The following is a 27,311-nucleotide window of genomic DNA, read 5'->3' on the forward strand; positions in this document are numbered from 1 at the left end:
TACTTTCAACTGAGCAGATCAAAAAAAGGCTTCATGTGGAAATAGTGCTTGAGCTTCAGAATGAAGGAAGAGAGAAGTTCTATGAGGCCGAGGAAGGGGATGCGTTCCAGGAATGTGGGATAGCCAATGCAAAGGTATGGAGAAGTTCAACAGAGCAACAGAGTGTGTGAAGCAAGTTTGGCTGGAATGCGTAATATGACAGAGGAATACTGTCTAATGAGGCTGAATGAATGAATGGCACATTAATGAAGCACTGACTATGTGAAAAGAATTGTGCAGTGAACCGTGGGGCATATACATCGAAAAAGTCATTGCTCTCAAGAAGTTCACATTCGAATGAAGGAAACATTACATGTGGAAGGTTTCAAAGCAAATCAGCTGGGAAGGTTCCATGGTCTTTAGGGGACAGTGACACAATAGATTTGGGAATGCCTCTTCTTGTCCTTTTCTTGGATAAAACTATATCACTTTCTGATGCTGTACCATCTGACAGCGTTAAAGCTTGTCAGCCCTGTGAAAGGCAGGTGGTTGGCAATGGCTGGGATGGTCCTGTCTTCTCTTTCACCAAAGTTGCTTCCTTAGATGATGGCTATGAGGAAGGGGTGGGAAGCACCAGGGGTGGTCTCTAAGTCTCTGCAACTCCCAGGTTTTCTGTGTTTACCTGTCTCTTGGTAGCAGTTGTCAGATTGGTAACTAGAAAATCTCTAATAATTTTGGAGAGAGAAGTGTTGGTTCATTAATGAGACTGAAAGTCAGATTACAAAAGGGTGAGGATGTGGAGGCAATGAGTGTAGATGATTTTCTACAAGGAGTTTGGCTGATAAAGGGAGGAGAGATACAGGACAATATCATGAAGGGATGGTAAAGCCTAGTTATTGTTCTTGTTAAGGATAGGAGAGACTAGGATTATTTATTATTGCTTGTTCTTAGAGTTCAGAGAGGACCAAAATGACATCATGATGTTGGGGTCAATATATAGTATGTTCAGCTGTGGCTGATCAGACTAATATGAGGTCAGAAGGCTCTGCCACAGGTCAGGCACATATACTTTCCATGACCATTTGGGAGGGAGATGTCTCTATTCCTGCAGAAATTTACAGGTCAGAGTGTCCATTGCTTATACAAAAACTGACTGAAATCTTCTGGGTTATATGGCAAGAGGAGGTATTCCCCAGGAGTTCAAGGATGCCTCCATTGTTCATCTCTATAAAAGAAAAAGGAATAGATTGTCCTGTGACAATCAAAAGGAGGTCTCTGTCTTAGTCATTGCCAGCAAGATTTTTGCCAGAGTCCTCCTTAATAGACTGATCTTTCACTTGGAAGATGGTCATCTACCTGTGGCTTCAGAAGTAGACAAGGAATAATCAACATGATGTTTGCTGCCCAACAACTCCTGGAAAAATGCCAGAAGTAGAACAGTGGTCTGTACACAACATTCACTCATCTGACCAAGGCCTTTAAAACTGTCAGTCATGAGAGTCATGGTTGCCCAAAGAAGTTCGTCAGTATTGTATAGCACTTCCATGATGGCATGCTTGCACAAGTTCTGGATAATGGATGATGCTCTTACACTGTATCAGTCATAGGCATGTTTAAAGTCAGAAGGAAAGGAATCCATTGATAGGGAGCTGTGGAAAATTGAAAACAGGGAGAATGATTGGAGGGGATCAAGTGCACATGGAGAAGGTTTGTCTTTGACAAAGAGAAAAGCTGTATTATTGTCAGACTGGAGGAAAGGAAGAGAGAGGGCAAGAGGATGTCAAAGTGTTTTTGAGATGAAAAGGATGGGAAAAGAGAGAGTTTAATGTCGAATGATCTCAAATTTTTCAGCTATTAAGAGGCACCTTCCTCAGCTGAAAAAAAGGGAGGAAGTATGGGAGACTTGAGGAGAGAAGAGAAGATTTAGAATGGTTTCTTTGAGGAGCAATGTGGAAAATCAGTTACTTCCTTGCTGTAGGAAGGGCCCAGATGAGATTGGATAACATGAACTTGTAACATACCCACAGTCAGTATGACTATGGGACTTTCTGCATTTTCATTCAACTGCTCATGAGTAGAAATGAAGAAAGTGGATGGTACGAGTAACTTATGGCTGAAGTTTAGCAAGAGAAGTGCAGCAACAGGACAAGGTGGCAAGGGAGCCGAGTTAAAATGTTGAATTGAGGTTGTACACTCAAAAAGAAAGCAGAGTTAGAGCAGGGGTTATGATCTAAGAAAGCACTGGGGAATGGATGGAATGGGTGTCTCAAGGGCAAAGAACAGATGTAGTGATGGTGAAGCATAGGGTGAGATGAAATGACAGAAGATTATGATCAAATCAAAGAATACCAAGAGTTTGTAATTAGGGAAGTAGACCACTTGTGGGTAGTGGCAATACCTAGTGTGTGCCCATCCCTGTGTGTGGCTGAGGTGGAATGAAGGAGTAGGTAATGGGACTTAAGGAAACAGAAAATGGGAAGTTAGCAACCAAGATTAGGAGGGAAGCAGAAAACTGGGAAAGAATTTTTACAACTAGTATCTGTGATAAAGGCCTCATTTCTAAAATATGTAGAGAACTGAGTCAAATGTACAGGAATACAAGCCATTTCCCAGCTGATAAATGGTCAAAGGATATGAACAGGCAGTGTTCAAAGGAAGAAATTAAAGCTTTCTATAGTCATATAAAAAAATGCTCTAAATCACTATTGATTAGAGAGATGCAAATCAAAACAACTCTGAGGTACCACATCACACCTATCAGACTGGCTAACATGACAAAACAGGGAAATGATAAATGTTGGAAAAGATGTGGGAGAGTTGGAACACTAATTCATTGTTGGTGGAGCTGTGAGCTGATCCAACCATTCTGGAGAGCAATTTGGAACTATGCCCAAAGGGCTACAAAAATGCGCATGCTCTTTGACCCAGCAATATCACTTCTAGGACTGTATCCCAAAGAGATCATAAAAATGGGAAAAGGACACACATGTACAAAAATATTTATAGTAGCTCTTTTTGTGGTGGCCTAGAACTGGAAATCAAGGGATTACCCATCCATTGGGGAATGACTGAACAAGCTGTGGTATATGAATGTAATGGAATACTATTGTGCTATAAGAAATGATGAACAGGCGGACTTCAGAAGAGCCTGGAAAAGACTTATATGGACTGAGGCTGAGTGAAATGAGCAGAGCCAGGAGAATATTGCACATAGTAAGAGCCACAGTGCGTGAGGACTGCTTCTAATAGACTTAGCCCTGCACAGCAAAGCAAGGTCCTAAAACATTTCTGAAGGACTCATAATACAAAATGCCATCCACATCCAGAAAAAGAACTATGGAGTTGGAACACAGAATGAAGCCAACTATTTTCTCCTTTGTTATATTTTGTTTTTCTCATGGTTTCTCCAATTCGTTTTAATTCTTCTATGCAACATGAGTAATGTGAACATATGTTTAATAGGAATGCATGTGTAGAACCCATATGAGATTGCATGCCATCTCAGGGAGGGAGGAAGGATGGAGGGGGAGAAAATTTGGAACTTATGGAAGTGATTGTCAAAAACTGAAAACAAATAAATGAATAAATTTGGGGAAAAAAGGAAAATGCGAGGTTAGGGAATTTGAAGGAGGATCAACATGGAGGGTTATAACTATTTGATGGCAGGGGTGAGGGTGGGGGTGATCAAGGGAAGCCTCATGCAGAAGGTGGTACTTGAGCTGAGACCTGAAGTCCCACAGGGATTAGAAGAGGCTGAGATGAGCAAGGAGTGCATTCTAGTCATAGCACACAGCCAAGGCAAAGGCACAGACTTGGAGTGTTATATATGTAAGGAAAAGAAAGAATGACTAGAATGGAGAGGGTCATTATGTAATAAAGCTAGAAAGGCAGGAAAAGGGGGTCTGTTGTTAAGAACTTTTTTTGATCTTAGAAGTTTACTGGGGGTGGGGCAGCAATATGGTCAGACTTTAGAAAAATCTCTTTGGTAGTATATGGAGGATAGACTGGAGCATGGAGAGATTTGATACCATCTCTTAGCCACTACCTTTCTTGTGGCTACACCCTCTGTACTACCTGACTGCTGGAGATTTTGCTCTCAGGAATTTAACCATCTCATCTCTAGAATTCCTACCCTGCAGCCCTACCCAGGCCATATTGATTAGTAAGCCCACCCAATAGCCTAAAATAAAAACAACCTCCCAAAATGAAACTGAACATTACATAGTAATAAAGACCAAACTTGGTCCAAAAGGAAAGATGACACAGTAGTTCTATGGGTGTGGAATATTCGGACTCAGTTGGTGTGTTGATTAGCTTTGTTTCTTTTTCTTTTGTTTTCTCTTTCATTTTTATACTTCATTACAAGAAATGGTTCACTGGGTATAACAGGAAGACAAAGTATATTCAAAAATAAAAGTGATACAGAATAAATCTATAAAAATTTGAAAGCTAATTAAAAAAATTCTAAACTTGACAAAAAAAAAGAACATTTTCATATACCTATCACTTATGCCACACCCATAAATGAACTGGGTGGAGGTGAGGACTGTTTTCCCCAAGGCCAGGGAAGAAGATATTACACTCACTCCTTTAAATTGAAGCCAATTATCCTCACCAGAGAATGTGCCTTCCAGTCTGTGGGAGTGGGGTATTTTTGTATTTCTAGTGTACCTTGTCTGTAAATATCCTTTTGCCATAAGGTAATTGACATCAGCTGGTTGATGAAGATTGGGGAGCATATTAAAAGGGGATTGTAAGCAACAGTACTAGAAAATACATCAGCTTCTTGGGGGGAAGCCTGAGGGGAGTAGCAGTCATCCCACCCTTCCCTTTGGGGATCCAACTTTCCAGTGCAAGTGGGTGTTGGGAGAGGAAACTCAGAAAGGGAGCCACATTTACAATGTTGTTACTGTATACATTGTTCTCTTGGTTCTGCTTACTTAATTTTGCTCATGTGGTTCTTCCTAAGTTTCTCTAAAATCATGTCTTTCATAATTTCTAAGGTACAGTAATATTCCATTACACTCATTACCATAATTTGATCAGTCATTCCCTAATTCATGGGCACCCCCTTTGTTTCCAGATCTTTGCTATGATACAAAGAGCTGCTAGAAATCATTCTGTCTACACATGTACTATAGAGCAGCATAGTGGATATGTGGCTAGCCTTGCAGTTCTCAAGATCAGTGTTCAAGTCTGATCACTGACACATAATTAACTTTGTGACCATGAGAAAATTATTTAACCCCCTGAACTCCTTAATTCCAGGCACACTATAAGTGGCAAATGAGTCCATATATATTAGTGGAAGGAGTTTCCTTACCATGAATTCTCTGCACAATAAAATCAATTAATTAAATTTTTTTTTGGTGAGAAAATCAGGGGTAAGTGACTTGCCCAGGGTCATACAGCTAGTAAATGTCAATTACCTGAGGCTGGATTTGAACTCAGGTCCTCATGTCTCCAGGGCCAGGGCTCTATCAACTGCACAACCTAGCTGTTCCTTAACTAATATTTGTTTAGCTATGTACACTGGGTATAGCACATGCACATATATATAGAAATATTTGTAACCAAATTTTTCTCTTCCCTAACTTTCAATTATATTAAACATACTTACCTCGAATTGAATAAATAGTGATGGAGCTTATCTTGAGTGTTTGCTTTTGAGGGAGAGCCCAATGGTACCTGTTCGTTATCAGTTCAAAATATTCAACATATCTGCTCTGTAAGAGAAGAACCAAGTCCATGTAAGTGAACCAAGTCTAAAATAGCCATTCCCACTTTCTCTTACAAGTAATGTAAGTCTTAACAAGCAAGCATTTATAGAGAAAATACCTTGACGTTTTTAATAAGGGAGGATTCAAGAAGGCAGATAGCCTTTGCCTTCTAAGAGGTTTATGATCAATGGGAGAGATAACAAGGGAGAATAAACGTAAATGAAAATACAGGTGACATTGTTGTTCTCAAAGAGGACCAGTGGTATCTGGAGGAGGATGTATTGACTTATGCATGACTTGGATTTAAGTGAGGCAGAGCTGTGCAAAGTTGTCAGCCTCACTCTTTCCTCCAGAGTCATCAGAGTCCAGTGACAAGACCAAAGACTAGACAACTGGAGATGGCCCTGAATACAGGGGCTGGCATTGGTCTTTCTAAATTAAGGTCTTTCCCAGGCCTCGGTTTATCTGGGACAATATTCATTCAATGACTAAAGACTAGTTAAGGACTTAGACAAAAGGTGGTCAAATTTACCTTCACAAAAATACCCATCTGGGAGGGGAAGACTGTCAGAATTTCTGACTAGAACAGAAAACTTTTGCTATTTACACTCATTCTAAACCATCAAAACCTAAACAATAAGTCTAACAGACTTGGACTGGGGCTATTAGTGGTCATTCAATGAAAGCTAGAGAGATTTGGGTTTGAAGGCTAGTTGAGTAGCTCTCTACGATATCAAAAGAAGCATGGAAGTATATACACCGTTAATTATATGAAGGCTAAGGCTTACTGAAGTATGCTAAATGACAGAAGGATGATGGGATTAGCCTGAAAACTCTTTTACCAGCTAAATGTTAAGCAAAGTTTTGAAGAAGGAATGGTTAGGTAAAAAAGAGAAGAGTGTCCTAGGAATGTGAAAATATATAGTAAAAAATTCGGAAAAGGAATAAATAAGGCTAATGTCACTTCCTAATTCCTCCCCATCTACGGTGTTTCTGCCATTCCAATACAACCGTGATTTCATTCTGTCAGTCCAGCATAGAGAGGCATTCTCTCCCTCTCCCTGACTCCTCCTTTCACCAGCAAGGATTGTTCTACCACTGAAAAGTATACCTGGATTCATTTAATCACAGAGCTCCCTGCCTTCTGTGAGGGAGCACTAGTAGAGATCTGTTTACCATTATCCCTTCTACATCATGGGAGTTAGGGGCATGTTGCCCCCCAAGATCTGGAAAATCCCCATGAAATTTTTTGGTCCTTCGTTCTAGAGAAGTCTAAATTATTATGATTTTAAAAGGTAAAATATGTTGATATTATACAATACTACACATATATTTCACACATTTCTGAATTTCTAAACTTTTTCTATGTTATCTGCTGGCCTTTGTGGCTTCCACAAAACTCCTCCCAAATTTCCACTGCAGTGAGGAAAGTTGCGATGTGGAAGGGATAACTATAATTGCTTTCAGTATTAGCCCAAGTATCAGCACATCCTGCTTCTGCATTTGGTGCCAGCCTATGGGATGATTCTGAGAAAGTGGGGTTCTAAGGAGCAGACTCCAGCATCAGGCTACCTACCACCTCAATGTGGACCCTTTTCATCTTATATTTGGGCCATTGCAACAGACTGGGGGATTGTTTTCCCTGACTCAAAGCTCTCTTCACTCATATCATCTTCCACTCAGATGCCAAAGTGAACTTCCTAAAGCTCAGGACTGACCGTGTCACACCCTTACTCAAGAAACTTCCTATTACCTCCAGGATCAGTAAAATTCTTTGTCTGGAATTTAAAGTCCTTCACATCCTGCTCCCCTACCTTCCTTGTCTTCTTACATGTTACTCCCCTCCATGCACTCCATATTTTGGTTACTGGTACTGGTCTGATTGCAGCACCTCATACATGAGACTTCATTTTTTCCAACTCTACCAAATTATACTGGCTGTTCCCCAGCCTGGAATGTTCTTCATTCTCACTCCATCCATCATTCATCAGTTCTCATTCACTGCATCGTGGTTTCCTTGCTATCCTTTAAGGCTAAACTTAAATTCCACTTTCTACACACCTTTCATCTTCCCTGTCTCCCACCTCACCCATGCCAATGCTTTCCCTCTGCTTCCATTTACATTGTTTAATATATGTATGTACATAGATAACTGCAGATTGTCTCTTCTTTAAAGGCATGGACGAAGTTGTTGCCTTCTTTTTTTATATCCAAAGTGCTTATTAGTATATCACTTAGCAAAAGCTAAGTTCTTAGTAAAATTCTTGTTGATTGACTGATTTGGCCATGGAGTAGTGATAAATCCTAGTACCGTTATGCCAGGGGTGGACTGTTCTAGAAAGCAAATTCCAACAGGCAGAATTCTAGCTCCTGGGCATTCTGCTTAGAGGACTAGAACCTTTATTATTGTTGTTATTTTTACCTCGGATCTCCTTATCTTACCCAGGTTGAAGGTAGAGTGCAGGGATGGGAAACCTGCTGCCTGGAGGCCACATGCAGCCCTCTAGGTCCTCAAGTGTGGCCCTTTGACTGAATCCAAACTTCACGGAACAAATCCCCTCAATAAAAGGATTTGTTCCATAAAACTTGGGCTCAGTCAAAAGGCTGCACTTGAGGACCTAGAAGGCCACATATGGCTTCAAAGTTTCAGGTTCCCCACCCCTGATATAGTGACTACTCTTGATCCTAATCCCAATAATGGTCAGCATCAAAGCTTTAACCTACTACACTTTTCTGACATGAGGTGACTTGTCCCTCCTTTAGGCAGCCTGCTAGCTCTCAACTCTTAGGTGTTCACCATATTAGTGCTGGATTTATTTGGGAACACCTGATTGACTTTAGCCCTACTACAACTCAGAATTTCCAAGCTCAAGTGATCCACTAGCCTCAGCCTCCCCAGCAGTAGGGGTCACAAGCAATTGAATGTGTGTGAGGTATGAAATCTTTAGAATTTACCCTGACTTCTTTTGGGATGATAACCCAACCATAGCACTTTAAAATGTGATTCTTGTAATGTGGAAGATGACTAGATACTTAGGGGAAAACTTGGACACAGAAGGCATCAAAAATCAGCTTAAAAAACTTCAAGAGTTCTCTGTCTTGCCACAGTCAAAAGAGTAAAGACCATTGCTACCCATTATCCATCAAGGGATGATTAAATTCATTAATAATATTGAATTTCTAAAGCATACTAGTAGTTTAAAAAAAAAACAAACAACTAGTTACTTTTCATTGCCCCTTTCCTGGAAGGCCTGTGCTTTGTTTTAAAAGCTCACCTGTGAAGGAGTTTCTACTCCCTGATATTTGGAGCTAGAAGCTGTATCTGTTCTTCTCTTTCCAAAATGTTGCAGGCTCTCCTTCAGAAAAAAAAGAAAAAATTTGAAAAAGTCTCAACCAGATACCAAATAGATCTCAATTGTTTTTTATTTAGTTCTCATCAAAACACACTTAAGATTTCTTTTTTTCTTTTTCTTTTCTTTCTTTTCTTTTTTTTTTTTTTACTTAAGGTTTCTAATGGAATTAATGACACCTCTGTTACTCTTGTCAATGTTGTTTGGGCTGAGACTAACTGAATTTGGAATTCCAGAACATATATGTTTGATGGAGCACACTAAATTCTTATCCTTCTTCTTACTTTCTCAGTCTCATTTAGAAACCATTTAGTACATATATTTCTGTGGCAACAGCTCTGGTTTACATAATACCTGTAAGGATGCCGATAGATCTTCATAAACTTAATTTTGTATTTAATTAGTTTTAATGTATCTTTTCTGTTATAAAAGAGATGAGCTGTTATATTCATTTTCCTGGAGAGAAGTACTAATGTGTTTAAGTTCAACAAATAATAGCAGAATTTAGAAAATAACCCACAGATCCTGGCAGTTGTTTTCCTCACTTGGAGAGAGGCATTGGCCTCTCTAAATACAAGTCTCATTCAAGCACCATAGAACATAGGCAGGCAGCAGGATATATATTCCTAGAGAGCTGGTCTCAGTGTCAGTAAGATGTGACAGCAAGGTAGTACCATAGTGCACAAAGCACTGGGTCTAGACGTAAGAAAAATGGCATTCAGATTTGGCCCCAGACACTTACTGGCTATGTTAACTTAGGAAACTCACTTAACTTCTGTTTCCTTCTGTTTCCTCATCTGTAAATGAGGACAGCGGCAATATTTACCTCTCAGGGTTGTTGTGATTTTGTCATCAGCTGCTCGAACATGTGGTTTATAGTCTAAGTCCTGCTATTTATTTGTTGCATTTAGACCCATCAACGCATCTCCCCTCCACTGAAATGAGAATAATGGCTCATCTACCTCCAAAGATTAGAAGATGAGATTAAGACTAGTATAAATGCTTGGCACTGTACCTGACATGAAGTTGGCACTGTTTAATTGATAGCAATAATGAGGATCACCATTATGATGTGGGTTCAAGACTTGCCCATGATACTTATTGGTTGTGTGACCCTGGACAAGTCACTTAATTTCTCAGTGTCCTAGGCAAATCTTTAAGGTTATAAATTGCAGTTAACGATTTTCATTGGTAGATAGAATTTTTTCGCTAGGAAATCCTTGTACCAATGAAATTATAGGTCTGATTTTTTTTTAAAGTATCTTAAAAGTTAAAAAGTACCTTAGATTTCACATATTCAACTTCCCACCCAAGTACTGTAACTCAAATAATAATCTTAATACTGTCTAATCTCTGTCGATGGGTTTTCAGGCCTGGAAAGCTCTATCTAAATAAGCAGCACAACGATATAATACTTATTAATATATTTCATACCTTTGCAGTGTTAAAATGTTTACTAGCAATAAGCCAAACCGAGATCATAGTTCCAGTCCTACCTAGAAAAGAAATTAATTACCTGATCATTGCTTAATAGATAACGGAATATCTTCAATCTTATTATTGCCAGCCCATTTACAAAGATTATAACCTGAGTTTGTTCTCTTGCCACCTAAAAATACGTATCCAAGATAATGTGCTTCAGAAATAATCAAACATTTCACAGATTAGAACTTCTAACTCATCATCTCCCCCCTCTAAGACCTAACAACAACAAGAACCACAATAGCATTTTTATATCATTTTAAGGTTTCTCAAGTACTTTACAAATATCTCATTTGATCCTCTCAACAACCCTGGGAGTCAGATACTATTATTATCCCCATTTTACAGTAGAAGAAACTGAGGTAGACAGAGGTTCAGTGACCTGTCCAGGGTCACACAGCTAGTAAGTATCTGAGGCTGGAATTGAACTCAGTTCTTCCTCACTCCAGGTCCAGTGCTTTAGCTCTCCTCTGTGCCACTTAACTGCCTCAGCTCTCTGTCAATTTTCTATCATTCTTAAGGCCCTTGATTTCTTCTGATGGAAATTATCCACCCTACTTTGTACCCCTTCTGTGCTTTTATTATAGTGTCCCAAAGTCCTCAGTTCAGTTTTAGGCTTTAATAACTTTTAATCTTTAAGTTAATCAGCTTTAATAACTTTAATCCTTTACATTATTAAAGCCTAAAACTGCATTGAGACCTTTGAGATACTCTGCATTTCAATTTGCATTACAATCATTTGTGTTCTTATCTTTCTTACTGGTGTAAGCTTCTGGAGCAAAGAGACCATTTCTTATTCATTTTTGTATGAAACACAATGTTTGCCAATGTGTTTCACTGGCAATGTGTTTCAATGGACACCACTTAATATTTGTTTGATGAATTGAGATGAACCTACTTGGTCAGATGTAGTTCAATTCTACAATATGCTCAAAAAGGGCTGTTGAGAAAAAAGGGAAAGCACTTTTCTGTTTGATCTCATAGAAGCTTCTTATCTTTAGCTAAAGAGCTGTATAACATGTGTGGCACCTACCTTAAGTGGCTGACAGTCCAGGTTCCATCTCAAGTATCATCCTATAAATATCTATGAAGAGTTATTCAAAACCCTTTAAGAAATGGAATGGAGAGAAAACATACTCTTCTAATGTACCACCTGTCAAAGTTCTCCCTGTTCCAGTATGATAGACACGTGGTTTCCATGTTTCATCTAAGTACAATATGTTACCATTGAATGACATTTTAAGTTCTAGGAAAGTCTAAATCTTCATTGACCATATTTAAACCAGGAAAAAAAACCCCAAATCTCAAAACCTCTTATTAAATGCCTGATAGGTATAATAGAAGATTCAAAGAGTACCTCCTTCTTCAAGGATTTTACTTTCTAATTCCTCAAACTAGCTTATCATGTAAAGTTAAGTAATAAAATACTTAAATAGGATATGTGTGATTGCTGTATGACCTTCCCAGAAAATACAGGGATTCAAAAGAAAAAGAGGCCATTATAGGCCAGTATGGCCAGTAAGGACTTTACTTGGTCTTCCAAGATGGAATTGGATCCAGGTAGGATTTGGAATTTGGCAATGACATTCCTTGGTGTTTTTAGTTTGGGATCCCTTCCAGGAGGTGAACAGTGGATTCTTTCGATGACTATTTTGCCCTCTGGATCTAGGACTTCTGGGCAATTTTCCTTGATGATTCCTTGGAAGATATTGTCCAGGCTCTTTTTTTCATCATGGCTTTCTAGTAGACCAATAATACTTTGATTTTTCTCTCCTGGATCTATTTTCCAGGTCAGTTGTTTTTCCAATTAGATATTTTACATTTCCTTCTATTTTTTTATTCTTTAGATTCTGTTTGACTGATTTTTGATATCTCAGAGAGTCATTAGCTTCTACTTGCTTAATTCTAATTTTTATCAAATTGTTTTCTTCAGTTAACTTTTGCATCTCCTTTTCCATCTGCCTAATTGTTCCTTTTAAGGAATTATTTTCTCCAGTTAGTTTTTGTATTTTCTTTTCCATTTGTCCAATTTTTCCAGTTAGGTTTTGTGCTTTATTTCCTGTTAGTCTAATTTTCCTTTTAAATTCTTCCATGATTTCTTTTGTCATATTTTTAAAATCATTAGCCAGTTTTTCTTCTACTTCCCTAATCTGGCTTTTAAAATCCTTCTTGAGCTCTTCCAAGAATGTTCTTTGGGCTTGAGACCAGTTTATATTCCCTTCTGAAGTTTCAGATGGGAGTACAGTTTCAATGCTACCCTCTTCAGTGTTCGTGTTTTGGTCCTTGTCCCCATAGAAAGATTCTATGGTCTTATCTTTTCTGGTTTGCTTCTTGCTCTTGATGATTGCCCTTCTCCTGGCTTTTAAAGTGGATCTCTGCTTCTGGGGCACAGGGGGCTCTGTCCCCCCATTCCTGTGTTTAGAACTTGAAGCTTTGTGTATTGTGGCCTCTGGTTCTTTCAGCTAGAGGCTAGAATGCTGTAGCTTACCTGATGCTGAGTTGGCTGATGTGTCAAAGTAGAGGCCAGGTGAAGTCTTTCTGAGTTTCCCCAGGGTTACCCTAGAGCTAGCTGTGTTAACTGTGGGGGAGGGGTGGTCTGGCCACAGGAGGTCTCCTCTCCTGAGCACAGGCAGGTTGAGTGACTGGTCAGCTAGTGTTTGCTCTAGTGTCTTCCCTATTCCCCTGGCTGTGCTGAGGCATGCCTGGGGTCCTCGTGTTGATGATTTTAGGCTCCATTCCCCTGGGGCTCAGGATCTCCTCCCAGTTCACTGAGGTCAGGCTGCCTAGGACAGCTCTGGTCCTTCAGCCACAGCAAGAGGGGACATGCCACCCTTTGCGATTTTCCTACTCTCACAGTCTAAGAGACTATTTGCCCCTTTGGCTGATCCCACTGTTCCAGGACTTTTCCTGGAGAAATATTTTATGGGTTTTTTGAGGTCAACTAGAGGAGTGAAAGAGAATTTACCAATCACTCTGACATCTTAGCTCCTGGAAGTTCAAGTAGATGACTTACAGACATTTAATCTGCAGGTTGATAATCTCAGGAGCAGTTGTTGCAGTTACCCGGGGTTCTGTAGTTCTCTGTCACTCAGGTCCGCTGGACTCCCATCCTAGGCTGATATGTTTGAGATTCTTCAGTAGGGCCCCTGCCTCAGACTGCCTGGGGCTTCCTGCTTGGCCCTGCCATAGTGAGGACCTTGCTGGTACAGCCTGTGAACTGTGAGCTCCTCTAGCCCCATGCAACAGATCCTTCCTGTTGACCTTCCAGTGTGTCCTGGGCTGGAAATCTGCCACACTCTGTCTCCTATTGTATTCTGCCACTCCAAAATTGGTTCAGATTCTCTTTTAGAGGTATCCAAAATAGTTTGTCTTAGATGAGTAGTTTGTCTTAGGTGAGTAGTTGCTCTCACTTCACCATCTTGGCTCTGCCTGCCAAGTAGGATTTGAATGGATGTGTCATAGGAAATGTAGGAAATGGAGTTGAGAGTTACTGTCTATGTGAGCAATAGAGGATAGAGAGGAGGACTGGATTTGTGATTTCATTAACGTAGGGAGCTCATTTTGCCAATGCACATCAGGCCTTCTCTGCAACTTAGAGTCTGAGAGAGCTGCTTACAGCTGTTACTGTTGTTTGTCTTTCATTTTCAAAGTGGGCCAATGACATCCCAGGGTGATCTCTTGAGTTGCATGTGAACTTTATTTAAATGAATTGCACAAAGTCATCAGCTTCACTCTCTCTTCCAGAGTCATTGAAGTCCAATGGCAAGACAAAAAGCTAGGACTACTGGTGATGACCTGGGATGCAGTGGATGACCTTGGTGTCTGCTTCAACCACCTTCACAGCCCTTGGAACATGCTTAGAGCATAGAGGAGGTGAAAGACTTGCTCAAGGTCTCATAGTCAGTATAAAATAGAGGTGAGTTGAAGACAGGTTCTCCTGACTTTAAGGCCAGATCTCTATTCATATGATGTGCTTCCTCTCTGTTGTCTGTGATTTTTAAAAAATGCTTTTATCACTCTGTAAGACCTCTGTGTTCACAAACAAAATTTCTCAGATATATTTCAAACATACTAGCCACCTTAGAGCACTCTTCTTATGTTCCTTCTGGGATAGGAAGTGTCTCATTTTCAAATATTAGGACACATCCAGGTTTTTTGAACCCAATTCCCACCTTGCTCATTGGAGATCCATCTGACTACAAAAAAGAACTAAAGATGCATTTCATGTCTTAATCAGAATAGGGAGAAGGGACCAGAGGAGCATAGTGAAGCTGTAGCATAGAAATTCACTTGAAGCCTCTTTTTCTTTCCATAGAAGATGAGTACAGCTAAATCAAAGAGACAGAAAACAATATTACCTTTGCCTCCCTTACAGTGAACTACTATGACATTTTTTGGATCCTCTTCCATCCATTCAAAAACACTGTCCACAAATTTCAGCATTTCACTGGTTGAAAGCAAATAATTTTTAGTTGAATAGAAGTATTACTTTGAAAAATTAATATCCCCCCTCCTGCTCCCCAGTACTCCCCTTCCCTCAGTAAACTTGGCATACAACCTACATTACGGTAGGAACATTGTGATCATCAATAGGGAATCTTTCTACCCTGTTATGGAAGTATGAATGGTTATACGTTCTCTCACCTAAAACAGATAATAGAAGTCAAACTTATACATCAAACTAATAAATCAATCTTACATCAAAAAATTTTAACTTTTATATTTATTTTGGGAATTTGCATTTTTCAAATGGTGCTGGCAGAAGATTCTTAAGAAGATTATGTTTGAGCGATATTAGTAGAAATAGCAATACTTTGCCACTCTCTTCAAGTACTAGCACTCTTCTATTCTCAGAAGCTCAAAGTACCGTGTGTGTGTTAAATGGAACATAGGCTTTCAGGGCCCTTTCCAGCCTTGACATTAGCAGACATGTAAAAATGGCAGTTCACTTAGCCCACATAAGAATTTGCTCATATGAGAAACTTTATTCAAGAATAGTTGCATCTTCCCTGAAGGAGAGTTTGAAACTTTAGGAACATAAGAATAGTAGTAGCATTAGTGGTTCAATTGTGCCCTGAGGTCACAACCCTAACATATAAAACCTTAGCAAATGATCTGTGGTGCAGTGCCCAAGAGGACCCATGACAGAGGTAAATACAGTTAATCAAGGGATAGAAGCAAGAAAAATATATTCACATATGTAATTTCTCAGAAAAAAAAGTACAAAGGTAGTTCCAAACCTACTTCTAACTGATATATTCTTGCATCAGAATCACCATGGAGATGGGAATGTTCCTGCTCCCCCATTCCCCCATATATTCCAGTTCCATGATATCAATGAGTAGTTGATTTTGAGAAAACTTCTCCATCTGGGATAATATGAGAAAGAGTTTATGTTTCCATGGTGATTCTGATGTAGGCATGCATAGGCTTCACCTAAAAAAGAAGCATCATTTCCTATCACTGGGGAGGCAGAGTGGAGTAGAAAGAAAACTGAGTTGCAAGTCAGGAGACCTGGATTCTAGTCCTAGAATGCTGTGTCACCTTGGGCAAGTCACTTTGTTCCTCTGGGCCTCAGTCTTCCTAACAGTTAAAACTGGCATGTTGCATTTAATGAATTTTAAAGTCTCCTTCAGCTTTAATGGTTTGCAAGTCTTTAAACAAGATAATTTTTCTTATATCCCTTATATTCTTTCCTTTTTGTGATATTTTGATTCAATACTAACCTTCTATCTTAAAAAAAAAGCCAAGCCCAATAGAAGATAAGAAGATAAACCTAAAATGGGAGTGAGGGCAAAGATCCTTCAGAAATATTCACTGGAAGAAAATGAAATTATAAGGAGGAAGGAAGGAATGAGCATTTCTGAAGTACTTACTATGTGCCGGAAATTATGCTAAGTGCTTAACAAATATTCTCTCATTTAATCCTCATAAGGACCCTGGGAGGCAGGTGCTATATTTATCCCCATTTTGCAGATGAAGAAACTGAGACAGACAGTGGTTAAGTGACTTGCCCAGGATCACACAACTATTAAGTATCTGAGACTGATTTTGAACTGAGATCTTCCGGTGTCTTGGTCCAGCACTTGATCTTCCTCCTTGATCACTCCTTCTACCAGCCTCAAATGAGACCATCTCCTGCTAGAAAACACTGACTTCAGTCAGCAAGCCATCAACTGTTTTATTAAGTAAGCTCCTATTTTGTGCTAAGTGCTTATGTTCAAAGCAGAATAGTGAAACAAATAATTCATACATACTGCACAAGTTGTAGATTTTGTAGTGGTCTGGATGTTTCGTATCCAGGAATCTTACAACTTCCTAAAACACATACAAAGATGTATATTTTCACAAATATACACATAATAAAATATAGAACCTAATCTTAAAATGAATAACTGTTAAATTATTATTATTAAATGATTAACATGATTATACTGATTCTCACTTAGCACTTTTTAATAAAAATAATAACTGGTATTTACACAGGACTTTAATTTTACATGCAGATGTGATTTGATCCTCACAATAACCTCATGAAGTGGGTAGCTTCATTTTGTACCTAAGGAAACAGAGGCTCAGCCAGGCTGAGAGATTTGCCCGTAGTGGTACCACAGCTAATACATGTCAGAGGTAGGTTTTCTGACTCTAAGTGTGGCACTCTGGACAATCTCTCAACGGAAGGTATAGAGAACAAAAGTATGTCCTCTCATTTACCACATACCTAATGCCTCTGATAGGGAATGAGTCACCTATAATGGTTGTTATAATGTTAGCTTGCCTCTTTGGCTAGGAGAAAGAGAGAGAGGTTAATTTGACCTTCCAAGAAGTCAGTAAATCATTTTTCTTATGCAAATTAGTCCCTGTTGCTCTTATTTTAATTGATCAATCCATTCAGATTGATTTCTGACTGTTGACCACTTAAGTGTTAAAATGACATTTTAAAAAATATAGCATAACACCTCCCTTATGCAGGTGATCAGACTTCTAGTAACCTCAACCATCTAGAACAGAGCTACCCCCAACCCCACCAAAGGAAAAAGCATCTGAGCAGCAAGGGAAATGAATGCCATAAGGCTCTTAAACTTTCATCCAACAATCCAAACTCTCCTTGAAGATCTTCAGAGGCAATTCATCCCATTTTTGTAGAATATTAATTATTAGGGAGGCAGCTAGGAAGTGCAATGGATAGAATGCCAGGTCTGGAGTCAGGAAGACTCATCTTCCTGAGTTCAAATCTGGCCTCTGGCACTTACTAGCTAGGCAAGTCACTTAATCCTGTTTGTCTCAGTTCTTTATCTGTGAAATGAGCTGAAGAAGGAAATGGCCAATCACTCCAGTATCTCTGCCAAAACCACTCCAAATGTGGTCATGAAGAGTCAGACAGGACTGAACAGCAACAAAAAAAGTTGTTAAGCAGTTTTTCTTTTGATCAAGGTTAAGTTTACTTCCCTGCAACATTCATCCATTTCTTCTTGTCCTACCCTTTGGGGACAGACAGAATAAATCTAATATCTCTCCCAAATGCTAGCTTTAAATGCTGTGACATAGCTATCAGACCTTCCCAAAGCAAGCATGCTACTAGCTAAAATTCCTTATGCTTTTAGTGGATCCTCATATGGCACAAGCTCAAGATCCTTTACCTTCTTGGCTGCCTCCTTCCTGTGGTCATCAGAAAGCTTACCAAATCAAACCTGACCCCCAGCCTGAAGCCTCAGGCTTCTGCTCCCAAGCTATAGAATAAATCAAGACTTTCACAAGGTTTACATAAATGTTTTAGGATAGGGCATAAGCTCCTTTGCAAATAGCACTTTTTCAGCTGAATCAGGAGACTGCTACATGAAATGTGTTGGTCTTGACTCATGGACCAAATGGCTTGGAGTGCTGTGGGCAGCATTTCACTGTGCTAATCACCCTGCCTAACAGGTATAGTTTCATCTTTTCCCTAACAGAAGGAAGGGGAAGGTTAGAGATCCCAGAGTAGTGATTGGGAAAACAAGAAGGGAAGGAAGGAGGAAGGAAACCATTGTCACCTCTGACTGAACTGAAGTATTTACCTCCTGTCCAGGAAACTCTTCAAGAAGGTCAACTACAACCCTCCTGTAAAATCTTCAAGGAAGATGAAGGAGTGAGTATTTATTAAGCATCTATGTGCCAGGCACTAGGTTATGTGCTAAGGATATAGCAAGAATAAGAAATAAGAAAAAGAAAAATAGCCCCTCCCCTCAAGGAGCTAACAGTCTAATGGGAGGAGGAAACACACAAATGGAAGCTGAAAGGAGAGGGGCTTGATGAAGGGTACCTGGTATAGGGACATGCTGTTTGTGAAGGCAAAACCTAGCAGAACAGCTGATGGAAAACAAAAGAAGTATATATAAAGTCCTTGAGGTGTATCTTACCCTGGGTAAAGTGCCCCTGTGATTACCCTTAATTGCAATTAGCCATTGCTCTGTAGCTATCACAGTCCTCTTTTAAAGAAGTTTTGTGTATTCTATATCATTTTAGTCAAATATAATGGAGGATATTGCTTCTCCTTTCCATAAGAAGACCTCTGACAGGCCAACTTGAACAAGTTGTGGAATCATAAAAGATCTTATACCAGGAAGGAGATAGGATTGGGAAACAGATTCTAAGAGATTGAAAATCCTAAGAACCTTAATGATATAAATTGCTGATCATTGGTCATAGGATATAGATCTGTAAGGAAATTAAAAATCATCTATTCTTTCCTCTTCAGATGAAGAAATTAAAATCCTAAGAGACTAAGTGATAGCTAAATTCAAGCAAAAAGTAAGTAGCAAAGTTGAGATTCAAACTCAGGTCCTCTGACTCCAAATCCAGTATTCTTTCCAATATGACAAACTATTTTTATTTTCCTAGGAAAATTCTGATGGTATTCCAGACCAAGTCATTCACTTTGACTGAAAAGTTAAGAGCTAAAGCCTACATACTGAAGAGAGGATTGGGCCACCATATTCTGGCGGAAACATATCTGAAAGGCTGAATCAGGATATTGGGGGTTGCTACTCTTGTTCCCAGGCAGTTAGGTGGCACAGTGGATAGGATGCCAGACCTGGAATCAGGAAGACTCATCTTCTTGATTTCAAATCTGGCCTCAGATACTTACTAGCTGGGCAAGTCACAACTCATTTCCTCATCTATAAAATGAACTGGAGATGGAAATGGCAAACTACTGTAGCATCTTTGCCAAAAAAACTCCAAATGGGATCACAAAGAGTCAGAAACAAGTGAAAAGGATTGAATAGCCAGTCTTGTTCCCACTGAATATTTGCATGAAAGACTAGGGTTAATTTTTAAGAGTTCTGTAACCAAAGTTTAGCACAGTGTCTGGTACACAGTAGGTGTCTAAGAAATATTTATAGACGACTGCAACTTTTTCCTTTGATGTTTTAATATTATCTGGAGAAAGCATGAAAATGCCCTCTAAAGAACCCTTATAAATATCATGTTTTAATTTCAGAGTCAGCAGGGCAGGTCTGAAATCCTTCAAAGAAAACCCACATCCCCTTCTTCAGGGAGATGAGAGGAAAGCAAGAAAAAGGAAAGATGGTGGCCATAAGATATTGGCCAGAGAGGCCAGTCCTAGAGCCTTAATGGAAGAAAAGTTGGTATAACTGAGTCACAATAGGTCAGGAGCTCTATCACTTGATGTAATAGGGAAGAAAAGCAGAGAGAGAAGGGAAGAAAACTTGAAATTTACACAGGTGAAATTTTCAGAGGTGCCCCAGAAATGACCAAAAAGAAATAAGAGGAGGGGAGCTGGTAGTAAGAAGGAAAAGGAAGTTCTTTTTGGTAGTACCAATGAAGAGGTGATTCTCAGAGATAGCATAAGTTGGCCTACACAAGTCAGGGACTGTCTATATTGATATCTTCCTTGAAATGTAAATTTGTAATGGACTCATTAGTCTATTTCCAATGAAAAATATAAAATGTACAACTCTTAAATAATGTTCTCTCTTACCTTAATGGGGTTTCTATAGAGTGACTGACCTCCAGATGATGGGAAAGACATGGCTATAACATTATCTGATAATTAAAAAGAGATTGCTCCTATTAAAAATCACTAAAAATTATGAAATGATAAGATTTGCAAACACACGTATATACATATTTAATATGTATTTATAGTCAGACCACTTATGTTCAGAAGCCCCTTTTCTTATAGAAAGTTTCTTTCAGGGAATTAAGAATCACAGAATAGAAACAAATCAACATCGTGGCCAGACATGGACTGAGATTTGGATAAATTTGTGGAATAGGATGATCATTTAGCTCCATGAGTTTCAAAGGCCATCTAGATCTAAGTTAATTCCCTAGTTGAGGTTAGTTGAAAAAGAATTTGTATCTGCTTTTATCAGCAGTAACCTTGGGACAGGAAGGGACTCAGACTAACGGTAATATCTGGTCCCAAGGACCTTTGGAAGATCAAGTCAGAGCTCAGCCTCTATAATGGTTTTAGTAACTTTCCTTAAGCCTTCTGAGATTGTCTATAACTTATCCTGTAGGTACTTCTCTGTCCATGTTATCTCTCCCATTTGGTTGGGAGCATCTTGAGGAAAGGGACTGAGTTTTATGCCTATCTGCCTTCCTAGCACATAGCATGTGCTTAATAAATGCTTTTTGACTTGATTTCCACTAATCCAGGAACTTCACAAAACAGTGACCAAAATTCCTGGGAAATTCTTACACTGATGAAGTCTTTCTGGGATCCCTAGGACCAATCATACTTTTATAGACACCATTCTAGACTGGACTATTCTTTACCCAAATTTAGGAAATTTGAAAGAGAGTAGATCACCTTTGGAAAAGCTATCATAGGAAGCTAACTAGAGGACCCACACTTTTGTTTTTCCTTGTTATGGTGACCAAGCCCAGTGTGGCAAAGGTGACTCAGTTACATGGAAAGTCCCCCAGCTATTTTTGTTACCTTCCATCCCTTGTCATCCTTCTATTGCCCAACATGGGGAGATGACCATGAGCACATAAACATGATTGCTTGACTTTGGCTTGCCTTTCTACCAGTCCATGAGTGTACTCATCAGCTTGGTAGGATCTCCTAAAAGGTCAAGATAGGTCTAATAAGGTCTGTTCACTAGCCTGTTTGTCAACCAGTGGATTTCTGTACCTTGTGTAGACTCTCATAAAGGGTCAAGGGCAAGGTCTATCTAACAATAGGACTGTATTTCTGCTCTGCTCCACCCATATTGTCCAGTATCAAGCACTATAAAACTAAGGTACTGGAGGAAGGGGGCATGTCAGATCATGAGGAAGATCTGAGGTCCACTTCATTAGAGGAGACCATGGACCTTTTAATAATGTGTCATTGACTCAGAACTCTGCCTCAGTGGTTCTCTTTCAGATGGGGCAATTATAATCCCCACAAAGAGTAGGAAGAATTCTCTTCCTAAAGTTTGCAAAACATGTTTGACAGTCAAATATCTTCTGACTGAGAGATAATAAAAATAATAGCATTGATTCCCCCTTTCCACTCCAACATCACCACCTTTCTCTCATTCTTGAATATGTGCGTAGTCTCCCACCCCCTTCCATTCCGTATTTGCAAGAGTGGAAGAAAAACTCAGTAAGAACAAAGAAAAAGGTTTTCTGGATGCAAAATGTTTTTAAAAAGCAACTTGGTTTGGATTAAACCAAGGCAAAATATAAACAGAATTATTGACAAAAGAACTTTTTTTTTTAAAGTTAGTACATGTAAACCAACAAGCCATTGTAGATAATTTTATCAAGCTGCACTAACCAGTAATGTAAGTGAGGTCCAGGTCAAATCCATCTTTCCTATAACGTCTTTTGTTTTCTGAAACCTTAGAGAGAAAAATGACAGATTTGTTAAGTATATGGCAACCTAAAAATAAAGAACACATATATAAAATTATCTAGATATTTGTCATCCTTGCCAGTACCTCCCAGAATAGGAGGCAGCTAAGTAGCACAGTAGATAGAATCCTAGGCCTGGCATTAGGAGGACCTGAATTCAAATCCAGCCTCATGCACTTAGTAGCTGTGACTTTGAACAAGTCACTTACTTCTGTTTGCCTCAGTTTTGGCTGTAAAACAGGGATAACAGCCCCTACCTCCTGGGGTTATTGTGAAGATCAAATGAGATAATATTTGTAAAGGGCGTAGCACAGGATCTGACTCATAGAAGGCACTAGATATATGGTCTCGCTAGAATAACAGACATGCTTCAAAACCCAAAAAAGGGTTTACCCACTTACCAGCTTTCTAGCTGTGTTTTCAATCTTTCTTTTCACACTGGCCAGCTGAAACACTTTTATCAGAACAAAAAGTCTTAAAGCTTTAACGAGAAATGCCAACCTAACAATGAATACAAAAGAAACAATTTTGCTTCAGAACTTGCAGTTACTTTCAGGAAAGCGTCAAAGGTTGAAGTTCATTTTTCACTTAATCTCCTTCCACCTGGGGGGACTCAGGAATCCTACTTCAAGTAGGAGAGCTACTGGACCTGGGCATTGTTTTTCAGAAGTTTCAAGGTTCTCAGCACATAGTTATCAGTGACTCCATTATCTCCAAAGTCATTGTAAGCCATTAGAAGTTGAAGTTGAGATGTCCAGATTACGTAATAATATAGGACCAAACGCCTCAGTTCCTTTCCCAACTTTGACTTTTATTAACAATGGGACCTTCAGAAGCTCATTTAACTTCCATCAACTTCAATTTCTTTCTCTGTAAAATATTGGGGTGAAAATTCTACCTGCCCTCCATAACTCACATAGTTATTGTGAGGATCGCATGAGATCATGAATGGGAAAAGCACTTTGTCAACCATTAGTGACAATAAATAGCGATGCTGTGTCCAAGTCAGGGACATATGAGTTGGGGATGTTGGCACTGAAGCTTGACCTATCTTGATTACGGAAATGTTGGGAATAGTTGGGAATAGTAAACTGTCAATCAACAAACATTTGTTAAATGCTTGCTGTGTGCTACTGTGCAAAGCACTGGGAATATTAATTTTTTTAACCCTTAGATTTGCTTTATTCACTAGTCCATTTTTCTACAACAAATATGACTGAAATCATCTGTCATAAAATTATTTACAACATTTCCAAAGGAGAGGGATTATTTCTGCCCCCAATACAGCTACTGACAGAATTACTTCCATTGCACCAGGAATATTTATAAATAACAGAAAGGACAGTCTCTGCCCGTAAGAAGTTTATATTCCAATGGGGGAAGACAATACATAAAAGGGAAGAGGAAAGCAGGGGAAATGGGAGGTGGGGAGGAATACAGAGTCACAGAATCTCAGAGTTGGAAGAGGCCTCAGCATGTTCCCTGACAAGTGATTACCCAAGATCTGCCTGAATACTTCTAGTCAGTCAGTTAACAGTTACTGAGGTCTCACTATGTGCTAAATGCTAAGGATACAGAAAAAAAAGAAGAGTTCACAGTCCTTGAGGAGATAATATACAAATAACTAGGGATGTACATCATATATACAATGATAATAGGAAGTATGTTAAAGGGACAGAATTGGGGGAAATGGGGGAGATGCCATATAAAGGTCTTCTACAGAAGATGGAGATTGAGCTGGGAGTTGGAGGTGAGGGGGGAGAACAGTTGAGGCATGGAGGTCAGCCAGTGCAAGTGCATGGAGCTGGGGGATGGTGGGAGAGTCAAGTGTGAGGAACAGTCGGCCCAGGTAGCTGAATTGAAGAGTTCACGGAAGGATATAAGGTATACTCTGGAAGTAAAGACTAGAGAGACAGGAAGGAGCCAGGCTGTGAAGGATTTTAAATGGCAAATAAAGGATTTTATATTTGAACCTAAAAGGAATAGGGAGTCACTGGAGTCTATTAAATTGGGGTGGGGAGTGACATGGTTAGACCTATGACCTAGGAAAATCACTTTGGACCAGAATGAAGAGAGACTTGAGTCAGAGAGACCAATCAGGTTATTGCTATAGTCCAGGTGTGAGAAAATGTGCCCCAGGATATTAGCTGTGTGAGTGAAGAAGAGGTCTATACAAGAAATATGGAAAAAGGAATGCTAAGATTTGACTACTGACTGGATATGTTGGGTGAGTGCAAATGAGGAGATGAGGGTTACACAGAGGGTATAAGCTTGGATGAGTTGGAGGATAGCGCTAACCTCAATAGCAGTGGGGAAATTGAAAAGGAGGCGGGGGAAACAATGAGTTCTGTTTTCACCATCGTAAGTTCTAGATCCCCATAGGACATCCAAGATACAAGACTGTAGCTCCAGAGAGATTAGAGTTGGAAGGATATACATCTGGGAATCCTCAGCATAGAGATGATAATTGAAGCCATGGGAGCTTCTGAAATCACAAAGCAAGAGAGTAGAGAAGGAAAAGAGAAAGAGTGTCCTGGAGAGAGCCAGAGTATATAGGGGAGGGTGGTGGTGGAGAGAGGGAGAAATAGCTGTGTTAGTAACAAAGTAGACTGAGGAGTAGTCAAATACATAGGAAGAGAACCAGGAGAGAGGGCAAGGTCATAAAAACCTAAAGAGAAGAAGAGGGATGTTAATAGTGTCAAAGGTATCAGAAAGGTCAAGAATTGAAAAAGGGGTATTACCCATTGATTATGTATATAAGTAAGCCACGATGTTTGCTAAGTGGTGCAGTGAATAGAGTGTCTAGCCTGGAATTAGGAAGACTCATCTTTCTGAGTTCAAATCCAGCCTTAGACACTATGTGACCCTGCAAGCACTCTCCCTCCCACCATGACTTAAGGATTTTTTCCTATGTTCAATATGACCCAGAGAGCACTGAGGTCTGGGAACCCTGTGGCATGAAAGTATTTCCTAGGGAACCCTGCAGCAAGGGATGGTATTAGGTATATAGACTTTCAAAGTGAAAAGTGAGTGGGAAGACACACATACACACAGACACACACACACAGAAACCAAGAGAGAGACAGAGACAGAGAGGCTGAGGGAGGCTATTCTTATTTCATGTCTCAGGTGGGAAAATATGAAGTAAAGCCAGTAAGTTCCTGACCACTTGAGCCAATGAGTAAACAATGTAGACATACATTGGAAATATTGAGGTTCCTGTGACAAGCAAGAAGCTTAGCAACTAGGTCCAAGGAGACTGTTGTGAAAAACGCCTGAATCCAGCAGGAGTTGGGAGGTTTGTGTTAAAAAGGAGAACTTTTGTTTCTTCACCCTAAAGTGGAATCAGGGAGAGTGAGTTCCCACACGTTGGAGTTGGGGGGATCTGAGATACACGTGTCTTTACCTGTAGTTTATTACCATTTTACTTAGTCAAATTACACTGCTTACTAAAGTATCGATCAAGGTAGTAAAATCAGCAAAATGTGAGAAAATTTGCTTTGGAGGGACTCAGCACGTAAGATAAGCAAGCATGTAAAACAGCTGCTGGGAGATCTTTGAATTGCTTCAACAACTCTCAGAAATGGGTTGGAAATATGCCAACAAATTACCAAGTCATTTATACTCTTCATATTTCACAACTGGAACTATTATTGTCATTTTGATCAACATCATCATTATAGGTAGCATTTACATAGCTCTTTACGGTCTGAAAAGAATTTTACAAATATTATCTAACTTACCCTTAGAAGATAGGAACTATTTTCATCCCCATTTTATAGATGAGGAAACTGAAGAAGATGGAGGTTAAGTGGCTTGCCTAAAGTCACACACACACTAGGAAGTAGTGTCTGAAGCTGGATTTGAACTCATCTTCTTGATTGGTCCAGTGCTATATCCACTATGACACCTAGCTGCTTATATATACACCTGTATCTCTATATCACTAAAAAGATATCAGGAGCAAGAAAATGATGTTCTAAAGAAAATCATTATAGAGTGATACTCAATGACTTTTTAATGCAAAGTTTGACATAGAAAAGAGAGAAAAGTATGTTGGAAAATGTGGTTCAGTATTAAGAAGTGAAAGAGACCAAAATAGTTGTAAATTACTATGAAGCTACACATCTGTCTTAAATATTTTCTTCAAGAAGAAAGCTGGAGGGTACTGAATATAGTGAACACTTTTTTTAAAAAATGAAATTAATTGCAGTTTAATGTACAGTCAATGATTAGTTGCTTGTGTGAAAATTATTTCAGAATCAGCTATCTGTATGTAAGCAGATCACCAATTTATGAAAGCAAAAATAAAATTAAAGATCAAATTAGAATAAGGGATGAAGAGAAAAGAAAAAAATGGTATATGCAATGGCAGTAGTTCTAATATAATCTAGTTAAGCAAGCTATTGACACAAAAAATTGAGAATTAGTCCTAATAATATTTCCTACAAACTGATGTAAAGCTGTCATCACAATAAGAAGGCCAAAAGAGCCCAGAAACTGCTTCCACCAGTGGTAATTATCTTTTTGCCAAATGGAGAGACTTTGCAGCCAGAGAAAACATGATTTAGAACATAAATCTATTTGCAAAACATTTAGGAGAAAGATATTGCTAAATAAGTAAGTAAGATATTGTTAATGTCATCACTTCACAAAACAGCACAGATAATAGAGGAAACTGAGTCTTGAGAAAGCCTCGCCTAGTCCCAATTAAGGTGAATCTCCCCAAAAACATTTGCACCATATACTTTAGTGAATTCCAGCCAGATGATAGACTTAAATGTTAAAGAGAACTATTAAAAATATGAAGAAATGGAATAATGAATTTCTTTCAATTGTGTGAAGTTAATTTTTTTCTACTCAAAAATAGAAGAAATTATTAGGGGTTAAGATAGATGTGACTGGTTAATCAAAAATTTTAAAGTTATAC

At 39.2% G+C, this 27,311-nt stretch overlaps 1 protein-coding gene across 1 annotated transcript in view; it reads right to left on the reverse strand.

The window, feature by feature from the left end:
* The window catches only part of LOC140504964 (phosphatidylinositol 3,4,5-trisphosphate 3-phosphatase TPTE2-like), a 111,730-nt gene that overhangs the window by 27,138 nt on the left and 57,281 nt on the right, over window positions 1–27,311 (reverse strand). Inside the window, exons 8-16 of the mRNA XM_072610451.1 lie at window positions 22,783–22,882; window positions 22,305–22,368; window positions 20,511–20,575; window positions 16,789–16,849; window positions 15,094–15,175; window positions 14,890–14,978; window positions 10,484–10,545; window positions 8,975–9,055; window positions 5,600–5,705 (exon numbers count right to left, since the gene is read on the reverse strand). Coding sequence (XP_072466552.1) covers window positions 5,600–5,705; window positions 8,975–9,055; window positions 10,484–10,545; window positions 14,890–14,978; window positions 15,094–15,175; window positions 16,789–16,849; window positions 20,511–20,575; window positions 22,305–22,368; window positions 22,783–22,882 — 710 coding nt within the window. The remainder of the gene's footprint in view (window positions 1–5,599; window positions 5,706–8,974; window positions 9,056–10,483; window positions 10,546–14,889; window positions 14,979–15,093; window positions 15,176–16,788; window positions 16,850–20,510; window positions 20,576–22,304; window positions 22,369–22,782; window positions 22,883–27,311) is intronic.

This window comes from Notamacropus eugenii, chromosome 5, assembly GCF_028372415.1.
Source record: "Notamacropus eugenii isolate mMacEug1 chromosome 5, mMacEug1.pri_v2, whole genome shotgun sequence".
NCBI lineage: Eukaryota > Metazoa > Chordata > Mammalia > Diprotodontia > Macropodidae > Notamacropus > Notamacropus eugenii.